At 31.6% G+C, this 14,155-nt stretch overlaps 5 protein-coding genes across 6 annotated transcripts; 3 read left to right on the forward strand and 2 right to left on the reverse strand.

Annotated features, from left to right (window-relative positions):
• Positions 1-534: 534 nt before the first annotated feature.
• Positions 535-2,689, reverse strand: LOC143428724 (ubiquitin-conjugating enzyme E2 W). Its single transcript, XM_076903782.1, has 4 exons — positions 2,524-2,689; positions 1,375-1,725; positions 1,218-1,293; positions 535-1,053 (listed from the first exon to the last, which is right to left on the reverse strand). The coding sequence occupies exons 1-4, from the start codon at positions 2,566-2,568 to the stop codon at positions 1,040-1,042; spliced, it is 486 nt and encodes a 161-aa protein (XP_076759897.1). The 5' UTR covers positions 2,569-2,689; the 3' UTR covers positions 535-1,039.
• Positions 2,690-3,851: 1,162 nt separating this feature from the next.
• Positions 3,852-7,122, forward strand: LOC143428961 (N-acetylneuraminate (7)9-O-acetyltransferase). Its single transcript, XM_076904260.1, has 11 exons — positions 3,852-3,991; positions 4,071-4,167; positions 4,251-4,509; positions 4,598-4,855; positions 4,929-5,164; positions 5,224-5,445; positions 5,530-5,851; positions 5,920-6,159; positions 6,231-6,521; positions 6,596-6,814; positions 6,896-7,122. The coding sequence occupies exons 1-11, from the start codon at positions 3,877-3,879 to the stop codon at positions 7,019-7,021; spliced, it is 2,385 nt and encodes a 794-aa protein (XP_076760375.1). The 5' UTR covers positions 3,852-3,876; the 3' UTR covers positions 7,022-7,122.
• Positions 7,123-7,365: 243 nt separating this feature from the next.
• Positions 7,366-8,380, reverse strand: LOC143428874 (mpv17-like protein 2). Of its 2 annotated transcripts, none has more exons than XM_076904120.1 (3): positions 8,244-8,380; positions 7,921-8,082; positions 7,366-7,851 (listed from the first exon to the last, which is right to left on the reverse strand). In XM_076904120.1, exons 2-3 carry the CDS (start codon positions 8,077-8,079, stop codon positions 7,414-7,416), a joined length of 597 nt encoding a protein of 198 aa, XP_076760235.1. In that variant the 5' UTR covers positions 8,080-8,082; positions 8,244-8,380; the 3' UTR covers positions 7,366-7,413. The 2 variants fall into 2 exon arrangements, with proteins under 2 accessions (XP_076760235.1, XP_076760236.1); XM_076904121.1 differs by having other exon boundaries at positions 7,921-7,982; positions 8,244-8,375.
• Positions 8,381-9,194: 814 nt separating this feature from the next.
• Dup (chromatin licensing and DNA replication factor double parked) lies at positions 9,195-11,965 on the forward strand. Its single transcript, XM_076904466.1, has 6 exons — positions 9,195-10,011; positions 10,094-10,346; positions 10,415-10,751; positions 10,881-11,063; positions 11,153-11,400; positions 11,505-11,965. The coding sequence occupies exons 1-6, from the start codon at positions 9,224-9,226 to the stop codon at positions 11,871-11,873; spliced, it is 2,178 nt and encodes a 725-aa protein (XP_076760581.1). The 5' UTR covers positions 9,195-9,223; the 3' UTR covers positions 11,874-11,965.
• A 562-nt stretch (positions 11,966-12,527) lies between these two features.
• Mrpl33 (mitochondrial ribosomal protein L33) lies at positions 12,528-13,191 on the forward strand. Its single transcript, XM_076904602.1, has 3 exons — positions 12,528-12,681; positions 12,881-12,984; positions 13,068-13,191. The coding sequence occupies exons 1-3, from the start codon at positions 12,641-12,643 to the stop codon at positions 13,127-13,129; spliced, it is 207 nt and encodes a 68-aa protein (XP_076760717.1). The 5' UTR covers positions 12,528-12,640; the 3' UTR covers positions 13,130-13,191.
• Positions 13,192-14,155: the final 964 nt, after the last annotated feature.

Raw genomic sequence — 14,155 nt, forward strand, 5'->3', positions numbered from 1 at the left:
ATAACAAATACATTGTGAATCTAAGTTAACCTGCCTGATAAAATAAACATAGTTTAAAGTTATGTTTGAATTTATTATTAAATCAAATAATTTATTTTAAAATACATTGAGATATTTAAAATACATTAAAGACAAACTTTTTTCATCGTATATAATATTTTTAATGTTGACTTATTGCACCATTATAGTATTAATTAACGTAACATTACTTACATTTCACCATCTCTATCTAATCGAGCATGTATTTCCAGCAATGTTACTAACAAATCAACAAAATTCTTATTTTATTTCATTGTTCTATAAAAGAATGAATTTTTCATTGATTAATAATAATAGTACATATAAGGTTTGTAATGGTATTATGTGCACTATATTTCAATTTTAAAAAAGTCAAACAGTATTCTGATTACCTTTAGAAATAGTTATGTAAAACTAAGTTGTATATTATACACTTGAATTATGTATTGACGCTTATATTTATAATTTAGATTGCAGAGCGTAATGTTTAGTAAAATAAATATTAAATAAGCAGGGTAACAAGTGTGATAATATTCTACATTCTTAGATATATTATTTTAATAGTGATTACTGTAATATATTAATTTGATATTTTACAGTGCACTTTCTACACAAATAATGAAACACTTTTATTGTGTGTTAGTATTGTATGTGCATGCATTTTGCATTTTCCTTTTTTTTTTCTTTTTTTCTTTTTCTTCTTGTTTTTAACTTATACTTTTCCTAATTCAACTGTGGGATAATATGAATCATTTGTAATAACATCGTAATAATTTATAGCTGGATAACTCACGCATTTTATATCGCTTCATTATCGTAATAATAAGTAATATGCAGCCTTCGCTTTTTTTTGTTTCTCTAACTTATGCACCTAATTCTTCAAATATGCAATATAGTTACTTTTCAGCAATTTCATCTCTATGAAACTTTTGGTAAACATTTTAAGACACAAAAATGTCATTCCACTTGGTCCAGCAATAACAGCGCACTGTCAGTTTGTTAACGACTTTAGCAGTTGTTGTTACACGCTGTCATCTGTTTAAAACACGAGAGAAAATGCCACATAATTTGGTTTTGCAACAAATATTTATTAAACTATTTAGAAATTTTATGCAGTATAAAAGAAACTTAATTAATCATAGTTTAAGTACTATCAATTTTATATATACATATGTGGACGTATACAATATAAAACTTACCATGATACCACCACTTTGTTTTCTTTGGATTTTTACTACACGTCTTCACATAAAAAGAATTATCAGGTGGCCTTTTCTACAGTAGAAAGAAGAAACATTTTATTTAAATGAAATCTAGTTCTTATTAAATTTGAATAAAATATGTTTTCCCTTTTACCTTTTCTTTACAACTGCTCAACATTGAAACAATACTTAAACAAATGCTTTGCACGCTTAGGGCTGGAGACCAATCTTCAGTTAAAATAGATAAGCAGATATGACCATTACTATAAATATGCGGATGCACTGGTATATTTCCACCTATGAAAGTCACTTCTGGCGAATCAAACGGATATTTGGAACTAAATTTAAACTGCAGCTGAAATTGTTCGCCTTCGTACAAGGTGCCCTTTGCACCTTCCATATGAACAATCCATTGAGTTAAATTTTGTCCAGCGACATCTTCGTCTACATGTACACCAGGTGGAGGTTCACGGATCAACGACGTCAACTCTTTTTGTAGCCTCCTCTGAAAATTTTTTTAACAATTACTAATAATTAACTAAATAATTAATGGTGTAAACAGCTTATGAAATTATAATCATCTAATTATAATTTTAATCTAATTGCAATAAGAAATACAAAACTTAATTAGTTAAAATTAAACAAATACTCTTGCTTCTTAATAATGGAGGTTAAAGGATTTTCTCAAAGTTTCCACACTATCGCCGTGGAAATGTTCTAAAACTAAATTTAACGTGCGATTCTAGATATTAATTTCAATTTCTTTACATAACGCATTTAGTAAATAATACCAACAAGGTATTATTAATCAAAGGAGTATAAATAAATAACAGTATACATATACGTAGTATGCATATCCATATATAACACGAATTATAAAATACTTTTAACAATTTTAAATATAATCTCCTATATATATATATATATATATATATATATATATATATATATATATATATATAGGAGGGTAATTGGGTAAAGGGTAATTGAAACGCTTAATATTTGTTTAAATTTGTTTAAACAGTATCGATCGATTTGTTTAAACAGATCGAAATAATTTTCTCAGTATGGATGAATAGTGAAAAAGTGGCGCGTTTTATTTGACAGAAAATGTCATAAAAATTTTAAGAATTAATACGCGAATGGATTCTTCCCTTAGTAAAACGTAATGGAACATTTTTTTCTGATGTCGTGAAATAGAATGGATCTCGATTAATCTAAGTAGATGTCGTATCGTAACGTAAAATAGAAAGACGCACGAGGACTGAAATACGGTAAAGAAATTTCTCACTATTTAACTTACCTTCGACGGGGACATTGCCGCCATTGTCGTTATATCGCTTTCCATTGAAAAACATAACCGCTGTTCATTGCAACGTCCATCAGTTACTTGTTTTGTTTAATCTTCAGTTCGAGAACGTAAAACCTTTGCAACGCGTAGCGTTTTGCATCTTTTTTCTTTTTGAAATTTCGTACTACGGCGACATGCGTGAAAGGAAAGAGAGGTAGAGCATGCACGAAAGTCACAAAACGTACCGTGAATCGCTATGTAAATCAGACAAATTTGACAGCCATTCCCAGGTAGCGCGGCGAGTACACAATACACGATTGTTGCCATGCTATATGCGACCAGTGAATATTTTATTAGAACGCATCGAAACATGCGCAAATTGTTATATAAAATATCTTTATTATCTTTAAAACTAAATAAATAAAGAATAATTACAATTATTTGATCATTTATACGAATGTAAAATTATTTAAATTTATTCACGTAATTGTAGTAATTTTACGGTTTAATATTTTCTATTGGATTTTCCTTATCCATTCTCTTTTCACACTTTTTGCATGCATTATTCTCTTTTGTCAATTAAAATTCTTTATTTTCGTTAACCGTTCCTTATTATATTTACTATTATATATATTATATTATTATTAGTCGCCTCTTACGGCAACCAGGGGTACATACCGTAGGTGTATTCTAATCCCCACCGCGCAGGGATTACCTCAATTTAATCAAAATTAATTGAATATATAAATAAATATAAATTAAATTGAAGGGACACATAAAATAGCGTTCGAATCTTATCATAGTCTAGAATCTAAAATTTTTTAATGAGAATATAAACATTGCATAGCGAGGATTTTTAATTAATATATGAGACTGCATTGGAATTCTTTGAACGGAAGTTTATAATACAGATGTGTTGTTTGAATAACCAATCGAAAAATCAATCAGACACCACGCTTACTTGTATGCACTTGTATGCACATTACATCATGTTATTCGTATATACAGATAGAAATGACTAGATACACTGAAATTACGAACGGTGCCTGAAATCATAAATAAACTAACTACATTTACTTGACATACGAACAATGTACAATTACAACTTTCAATAAAATAGTAAAGTTCGTTTAATAAACATTTTTTAATTATAACCGATGTATCGTCCTTTCTATAAAAATGTGTATAAAATTGATCTATATAACTTGTACCTGTGAATAATCGGTTATCATTATTTTCATGGATTATTGATGGAATATTTAATTTAACTATCGATTATGTACTATGCACGTAAAGTGAAGAAAACTTATTGTAAAATATACCTTTTGTTTCAGTATCACTGTAATTAAACAACAGAGACTATTCATGACTTCAGCAGAACACTTTATAAGCTTAATTAATGTGGCTAGTGCTAAAAAGCTAGCTACCGCGCTTGTTTTATGCTTTATTGTATATCATGGATTAATGCACCTTATATATGGTAGAAACTCTTAACGTTATATAATTTTTTATTTAATTTTAATTTTTTATCGCTTAATAATCATGATAATTTCATTCAGGTAGTGACTCATGTAAGTGGTTACTAACAGAAGGAAGATATAAAGGAGACAAAGAATGGCAACCTTACGGCTGTATGATGCATTATTATACACAAACGTATGAACTTAACTTATATCGATGATGTTATACAGGAGATATTATGGTCGAGAGAATGTTTTTTAAATTATTTATTTGCACAGAGACAGTCGCAGATGTATGAGATATTTAGCTTTCATGGGCCACCGTAACCACTTTGCATTTATCGGAGATGCTAGAATTAGGCAGTTGTACAAATCTTTTATATCACAATTTATAGTTGATGGAAAGACGTCGGATTTAACGGAATTACCAGAGAATTCTGATCTGAATTTTAATGACGCGCAGCTTCGACTGAATGTGCAATTTTTGTGGAGGCCTCAATTGAATAATTTTATGATGGACAATCTCAGAGGGTGGATGGTAACTGCATACATTAGATTTATAAAAATTTAAAGGCAGTTAGACGCGTGTTTATTAGAGAAATATTAATGACTGTGTTACTTTTCAGAAAACTGATGCACCTAGCTTAATTGTTTCAGGCTGTGCAGCAATGACAATTCTTGCTAATAACGATAGCGATACTCAATTGTATTCTGAATATACTATGGGATTAGTAAGACTTGTACAACCAGTAGATTTTCTAGCTAAGAAAAATACAAAATATTTGTGGATGCTGCAAGACCCAATATTAAAAGAAAGATTACCGGCTCAATTATCAAGCATAGACAATAGACAGATCAATTTGTGTAACAAAGCAGCAATAAAAGTATATATTGTTTAATGAATTTTTTGGTACATTCGTAAAAAAATTAAACTTTTTACACTTTGTTTTTATGCAGATACTATCCCACAGTGAGGCTCATATATGGGAGAGCAGCAAACTTGTTGGTGCAGGTGTATTGGAACAAAGCCCAGATGGATATTTGGCTAGTCCTCTATCTTTACGACAGAAGGTTCAAATATTGTTGAACACCTACTGCAATGATCATATGAATTTCGACGATGGTAGCTGTTGCAGTTACCCAGAACCAGCAACAACATTACAATTATTAAGTTTATCTGCACTTGCTCTATGGTAATTATGTACATATTATGTTAGAAATTAAGCAAATAGTAAGTAATAGTTTATTACAGTATAATAATTGGTGGTGGAATGTGGTTGTACAGAAAATTCTGCTATTATCGAACTGAGATTTCTTATTTACGTATCAATACTACCGAAGTAGAAAACACAGAGGAAGCAAATAATTCTGAAACCACACAAATCGAACAACCCGAAGTACAAGATTTATATACTTTAATGACATCATTGGCTCTTTTGTCAATTATCTTAGCTTACTTTTATTTGTGTGACAGGTACAAAAATATTTTTATCATTTTATTCTATTAATTGTTACTTTCCACGCTAACTGTTATAGATCTATTTTCAATTGTATTTAGAACAAATTTTTTCATGAAGGAGAACAAGTACTATAGTGAATTCAGTTTTTGGTTACCGCTTGGATACATATTGGCTCTTGGATTATTTTTTACCGAAGACAGAGAAAGAGGGCCGAGGACTTTGAATCGAGAGCAAACAGATGAATGGAGAGGGTTAATGCAGGCTGTAGTATTGATCTATCATGTCACCGGTGCCAAAAACGTGTTACCCATTTACATGTATTTAAGACTAATTAATTCTGCTTATTTATTTCTCTCTGGATATGGACATTTTTGTTACTTTTGGCAAACGGGTGATGTTTCCTTAGTGAGGTTTGCTCGAGTATGTATTCAGGAACACAAAAATTTAATGTAATCGCGTACTATATTTATACGTTCATTACTTTTCAGGTAATGTTCAGGTTGAACTTTTTAACTGTGTCGTTATGCCTTTGCATGAACAGACCATATCAGTTTTACCATTTTGTTCCACTAGTCTCGTTCTGGTTTTTAGTCATTTATTTCTTAGCATGGCTACCACCGAGAATATATTCTGGCAGCCTGAACGAATATGGGCCTAGAGCATTACTTTATTTAGCACTGAAATTGTTGGGTCTTGTATCAATGATCACAATACTGTACATGTCAGAGGTAATGGTTACCCGTTATGAAAAATAGGTATTGTGATAAAAATGTACAATGTGTGATTGTATATGTAACAGGTCTTCTTTGAAAAAGTATTTGTAACAAGACCTTGGAAAGCACTATTTGTTACAACTGATGATGACATACGTGAATGGTGGTCACGTTGGAGAGTTGATAGATATAGTGTTGCTTGGGGTGTAATGTTTGGCGCTGGTCTTGTTGCCTTGCAGAGGATCGATCACATACCAGGAACCGCATTATCTTCTTTGCTAGCATTAATTTCCTTGACTGCTTATACTACTTTTACCATATTGTGTCACTCGGTATCCGAGTGTGAAGAAATTCATTCATATGTTGCTTTCATACCAGTAATGATTTACAAATTCATTTATTCCTAAACCTATTTTTAAACGATTTACTTTAATTAATTTTTTTATTGCAGATTATCGGGTATATAGCACTGAGAAATGCATCGTTAGCATTACGCGGTAAACATTCAGCACTTCTGGCTGGTTTAGGTCGTATTAGCTTAGAAACTCTAGTCGCGCAAGGTCATATTTGGCTGGCAGCAGATTCACACGGCGTGTTAGTTCTACTACCCAGATTTCCAGTATTAAATCTTTTAGTTACGTCATTTATTTTTATATGTGCAAGTCACGAAGTAAGTATTTAGTCGTTTCTATATGTCAAATTAACAACGTCCCGATTTACAAGTTGGGATAAACTGAATTTATTGTGACAGATACACAAATTAACCCAGGTGTTAGTACCATATGCAGTACCAAATGACTGGAGGTTGGTGGCTCGTAATTTATTATTATTTATTGCAGTTCTTGTACCTATTGGTATCCACGATGGAATGTTTTAAAAAAAGGTGTTTTTATATGATAGAAGGGATTCACTGTATAAAAAAAGATCTTGTACATGTAAATATCATGTGTAATAGATGTGTAAGTTTGTAATTACCATTTTTCAATCAAAGTTAAATCTTTTTTATATCATTCATTTTTACATGGATGAAAATAAATAATTTAAATACAAACATATTTTAACTATTTCTAAATAGTTTCTCTATTTTTTGTAAGCTATTTTAATTTACCATTAAAATAAATATAATTGTAAATTGTAAGAGAATTTACCAGTACAAAGTCAACAAGTACTGCAGGAATTGAAGATAAAATTTGAAAGATAAAATTTGAAGATAAAATTTGCTATTTACATATTTAATTAGGTAATTGATCTATCTATTTAAAAATAGTACTATTGTATATTACTTTGCGCACTGCACGCAAGATCATTGTGCTTTATATGACTAGTATATACATCATAGCCTAAAGATATAGTACTGTCATAAAAAACTCTATACCTAGTTGGCAGAAAATAAAAATTAAAGATTTGTGCTGGTGGCCATACAACCCACTCTGCTATATATAGTTTATATGCTTTCTTAACAATCTCGTCTTTTAACTCGGGCCAACTACTTCTCTCTAATATCCCTAACGTTAAGAAGAACATTATTATATAAACTGGAGAACAGATTAATTGATCTAAAACAACTTTTTTTAGGACAATGTCAATAGTACGTCCTGGTAATTTGGCATCTAAATATTTATACCAATAATGGCATACTAAACCAACAGACATACCAGATACTGCCATGTTCCTTGTTCTATTTAAACTCCACTTATGCCACTCACCCTACAATGGAAAGAATTGAAATAGAAATTTCGATGAGAAATTAAGATAAAAAATATATCAATTATGTACCTTCAATATTTCATAATGTTGTTCCACTACATCTCCCGCTGCAGAGAGAGAAATAGATATTCCTATATTTGTATATAGTAAATATTTAGGAGAAAATAACTGTTCTTTAATCGCAGATATTTTATTAAACATCAAACCTATATTTCTAGTAATGTTCATAATCTAAAACAAAAAGAATAATGCTTGTGGAAAGTACGATTTCAAATTAACTACCAATTTCAGATGAACAGGTTAGTTTCTACTCTGTTCCTATCGAATAAAATTTGATCATTTTGATTAAAACGAATATTGTAAATTTTAAATAAACATAAGAGTGAACTTACGGCTAGGAATGAACATTTAATACAATATTTAATACTGTCATATATTTTGATTATTGATTATCATAAAAAGATTTAAATCACACTGTTGCTGTATGTGCACAAGTATCACAAAATTAAGGAAATTTAAATTAAGTATGTCTAAATTGAGCGTGTATTTGATTACAGTATATATATTTTCTCGCTGTTTCGGAAGTTATTTTTAAGAGCAAGGTATGTAGTCAACTCAATTTTACTCTATAATATACAAAATTCAGAAACCTAGATAGCATATTTATAACTTTACTTTGAAAGACAAAGGATTGATGTAATACGGCTTAGAAACTATATATGTGTGTGTATCATACGTAATCTATCCTAAAAAGATTAATGTGCATGATCACATAAGAAATGCTAAATTAGTTTTGAAAAAAATTCTACATTACAAATTCTTAATTGTTAAATAATTTCTAAATATTAGTCCCATATAATATCAGGACTGGTAATATTAAATTTAAGTTTACTTGGTTACACTATTTTGGAAATATGTATACATTATTGGTCATCTTATGTTTTCTATTATTTCTGTGAAATACATTTTGCGCACATATCTACGTAATATAGGTTTCAAACTTTTCAAATATTCAAACTTTTTTCCCATATAAATTTCACGTACGAAGTATGATAAATAATGAAAAGTACTGCAAAGTACAAGTAAAGAGCATTTAAGTTTCGCGCGTTAGCTGTAGAGATACCATTCGTTACTTAGTTGGCGCCGAAACTGATAAAAAAGGCGGGATCTGGTGGGATTTAACGCGGCATCGTTGATAGAGGTTGTTGTAGCAATTTCGAGTCCTTAGGCAGTGCATTAAAATTTTAAAAATTCTAACGAACTTTTTGTCGTGCTAACGCACACATACACACACACACACACACACACACATATATATATATATATATATATATATACGTACATATAAATATATATATTCGTATATAAAGAAATGTCTCAGCCGTCAGTAACGGCGTATTTTAATACGCGTAAACGACAAGCAACTGACGATTTGCGGAGCAAGGCGAAAGTTTTGCTAATTGAACGAGAACAATCGAGATCGGTAATTAATCAGCAGATTGTATCAAATAAGGATAGCTCTGAATCATCCGGAACGTTAACTCCAATTGAACAAGATAGTACAATGGGAGCAAGTCCAAAGGTTATTCTTATGCCTGGAAAAGAGTTAACGGTGAACCGAGTAATAAAGCCCAATACTGCTGTTCGTAACATTCAATTTGATTCTCCTAAAGCAAACATTCAAAAGCCAACTAAAAATAATGCCCGTGGTCGTGCGACACGTTCACATAAGCTATCCGGACAAGAGGGTCAAGCGGATATTAGGGAAAGCTTTCAAAAGATTGCAGAGGATTTGGATGCGAAGAAGGTACTTTTTGAGAAAAAGGGGGGACTGAGTCCAAGAAAGAAACTCCCGAAAACACCTAAAAAGAACGATGCCTCTGTTGAGAACTCGTGTACAAGCGTTTCGAATGACAAGCTGCCAGCTAACTGTATGACACCAAAGAAAGAGTCTGCTATGAATAGATTGGCAAAGCAGGATCTATCTTTGAATGAAATAAAGAATAGAATTAACAAGTCTAGCAGGCTAATGGAGCTGAAAGCTTCGATTGCTCGCTTTAGGAATTGCGAACAAAAATTAGAACAGTTGCAGAAACAAAATGATACTAAGGGACCACAGATTCAGAAGTTTGGAAAGATTGAACTTGAGATACCAGTTAGGTAAAGTAGTTATGAAAAATCCTTTGGTTTGTCAATTGTTTTGCTCTAAATCCATTCAAAATGTTTACATTATTATTTGCAGCCCACAGAAAGGATATAAATCCCCAAGTAAAACTTTATTGAGCCCCTTGAAAAATAAACAATCGATGAATATCAGTCCGCAACGAAAAATTTTATTTGAACCCAAAGAAACAACCCCAAGCCCAGTGAAGGGTAGTCCAACCAAAGCACCAGCTTATCAACAATATTTGTCACTTGCGGAAAGTGGCACTTCTACATTGCCGTTGCCATATCATTATAGATTCTTGGCAGAGGCTTTTAGATGTATAGACACAGTATGTTACTTGTCATGTAAAAATTAATTTATTTATCAACAACTTATTACATAGTATTAATTTTACAGGTTTCTGCAATGCTCTTCAATCGCAAAGAGACAATAACTTTTAAGAAGTTAAAGCCTGCAGTTCAAGAATTATTACGTAAAAATTTCACGTTGGAACATCTGGCTCAAATCAAAACTATTTTTCCAGACGCTTACATTTTTAGCCAGGAAAAGCATCGCACGTTTGGCTCAACATCTAAGCAGGATAAATATGAGTTGATCCTTACACCTGTTGTCGAGGAGAATGATGGAAGAAATACTCCAGATTCAGATGATGTTTTGAAAACAGCATCTGAATCTAGTATGGGACCGCGAGTGTTACTCGACAGACGGAGAAAATTCTATAATACTTTGCTTGGTATACTGGTTTTTACGACAGTCAATTTTAAAAAGAAATTTGTTTACCTTTATATTATATAAATTTATATTTTGTTTTTTACATATACAGTGTACAGAAATCCTACTATATCATATTTTTTAATTGTAGATAGAGTAAAGGATGAACACGACAATTTTTTACTCAACTTGGAAACACCGATGCATGTACCGAAAGAAAAGATCGTTCGTTTTCATCCTGAATTCGATGTGGAAAGCTGTAAACCAATCGAACAAGCTGATTTACCACAGTCACCAAATGTGGAAAAACTGACAACTGCAAAGGATGTTCTTGGTAAGAATAATATTGTAATATTGTTAATGACTTTTTAACTTTAAAATAATATGAATTTTAAACCATCGATTCATTCATTTGTTTCTCAGACAGAGCAAAATCACTGTTCAGTTGCGGCACTCGTATGGAAAAAGCACTGCAACGATTAGCTGAAGCAAAAATGACTTCAAAGACAAATTCTCCAGAAAAGAATGAAGTAGAAAATTCAACCCAAACGGAAGACGGTATGCGAAAAGTTAATATTACTGTTGTGGATACTCCGCCTGCTACACCTACTGTGCAACATAATCATCTCACTACAGCGCTTAAAGGCATACCAAAAGCGCTTCTTGAGAAGGTAGCTCTACTTTCTTTTTAATTTTCTGAATGCACATTCAGAAGGTTGAAACTCGTTCTAGTGTTTGTTCGTTTCTTAATACAAATTTTTTTTTTAAACGTTAGGTTCGCGCGAAGCAAGCTGCTAAAGCATTAGAAGCAATGACACGTACGCCGAACGCAGAAAAAGAAGCTGTAATGTACTCAAGACTACCTGAGCTAGTTAAAGTTTTGCGCAATATTTTTGTAGCTGAGAAGAAGGGAGTTCTAACATTGGAATTCGTAATTACAAAACTAGAAAACTCGTATAGGGCAAAATTAAGTTCTGCCGAGTTAGAGGAACACGTGCGATTGTTGTGTAAATTACTGCCAATGTGGACTAGTATACATAATGTGCGGAAAGTAGATTATTTAAAGTTACAAAAGGAAACAGATCTTGCGAAAGTAGTGAAGAGATTAGAAATTATGGCCAATAACAAAGTAAAATTATCATGATACTTATAAAATAATCCATTTTGTAACATGATTTATATACAAGGATCACTATATATTATAATGAGAAGTTCATTCATATTTTGCAATTTGTTTATTATTATCACGCTGTATTTTTAATGAATTCTATTTCGCTAAGTAGTTTAATTTTGATCTGAGAAATTTTGATTTATTATACAAAGTCTCTAGATACTATATACTGCACATACTTTGACTATCTAATACATTTTCTAAATAAAAACTTACAGTATCTTTACAGTATTATAAAACGATAATACTATTTTGTACGCAAATATATATGTTTAATTTTTTTTCTCTAGTTTAAATATACTAGATTACGCATATTATGTGCCTCTAATTGTCTTAATGCACTGCCAACAATTTCAGAAAATATATGCAGTTAATATTATAGATGCTTTATACATCGAGTATTGAAATAGTTTGATAAAACAGAGATTTGTTATATCCATGTATATGTATTACTATATGCATTATTATATACATGTATTGTGTAAAAAAAATATTGATTAAATTCTCTAACCGTTGAATTGTTAATTAAAAAAATTGATAAAGTCGACAAAACCAATAACTTGTGTATTTGTTGTTCACAAGTACGTCTTTCTATATATTCCACCGATGATAAGGTAGATTGCTAAGTTTGATCAGATTTTAGTCTTTCCTAACCTTGTTTCGTCGTTAGTTGCTTTATATTTGCCAAAGTATTTAATATTATGTAAATTAAATCTTACATAAAAATAGAATCAAAAACCATGTACTTGACGAATATACTATTAAAGAAAGCTAAAAGCAAGTAAGTATAGTCAAACCAAAGCATAATACAATTTTGAGTGCGAAAGTTAGGTTAGTTTGTACGAAGTGAAATACATATTTTCCTTCTTTTCGAATAAAATTGATTTGATAATTTTTAAGCTGAGAAATGAATTGTTTCGCACATTTATATTTATATGTAAGTAGAATTTCTTAAAACTAAAAATACATATTGTCTACAGGCATGTTTTGGTATTACTTGAAAGCATTGCGAGTGGGCACAAACGCACACAGGTTCGTGAGAGACTAGCTGATAAATTGGCAGTGACATACTGGGATCCTTACGGTAAGTTAATTTAATGCGATATAATTATTAAATATATTTATTTATACGAATTTTAATTTCATGTATAACGTGTACGTTTTCAGTTCAGGAAACTGTGCTCTATCGCGAGTTGAAGAAACTTAGAAGTTTAAAGAAATCGGCTTGATAAGTATATTCCCTGTATTTGTGAAGGAAGTGACAAATATTAATGTAATAAATGTAAATTAATTAATGAAAACAATATTATTAACGCGTTCTATTGTTTCAATTCATTCTCGAAAGAAATTTTATTTATAAGCTCAAAAGGAAGGAATCAATAGTTACGCGAAAAACAATAAGATGACATCGTAAATGGTTCCGAATAGAGCGTATATACGTATATCAGATTGAGAGTAAGAGAGAGAGAAAGAGAGAGAGAGAGAGAGAGAGAGAGAGAGAGAGAGAGAGAGGGGGGGAGAGAGAGAGAGAGAGAGAGAGAGAGAGAGAGAGGGAGAGGTAGGTTGGGGTAGGTTCCCTTTGATCCTTAACAAGGAACGCAAAGTTGTATTATTTCCACCTGGATTTCAAACGGTTTGAAATTCACGAGGCGTGAAATACGGCCTATTCTCTTTCTCTTTTTTACTTACCCTTTCTGTGAGTTGCGTTCATCTTTACCCTACTCCTTTTCGTTCTTCTCTCCTTTTCGGCAGAGAGGAAGCAACTTTGACGTCGTTTACTCATGTTGCCAATTCAATTTCTTCCGATGCGACGTTGTTGTTGGGTAGAAAGGGGGTTGTAGTTGCGCTAAGGGTTTCTTCCTTAACCGAATCGTTTTTGTCTTTCGCGACTTGTGCATTTGACGATTTCCTACATCCGTATCTTCCACACTTTCATTCGTATTTTAAGTAAAATCTATCAACTATCATATTTAAGTATTCGTATAGAAGCGTAATTCTCATTAGCGAACGTATTTTCAGTTCTTCCGAGCATTCAAACAGTCGATTGGTAATTAATGCGTTTTATTATCGGTCATCTTTCTGAGAAAATATTGAATCCAATGGGAAGAAGAAAAGGAATTCTCCAAGTTTTTCCCCGGCACAATGAGAGTTCGAAGCAGTGCGCAACAGCGAAATTGTTAAAACGTCCGTTGTTTATGGTCGACTCAGCACAGCAGCCGGTAAAGGAGGAAACAGTACGCAACGAAAAACGAACC

This window comes from Xylocopa sonorina, chromosome 11 (assembly GCF_050948175.1).
Source record: "Xylocopa sonorina isolate GNS202 chromosome 11, iyXylSono1_principal, whole genome shotgun sequence".
In the NCBI taxonomy this organism is placed as follows: domain Eukaryota; kingdom Metazoa; phylum Arthropoda; class Insecta; order Hymenoptera; family Apidae; genus Xylocopa; species Xylocopa sonorina.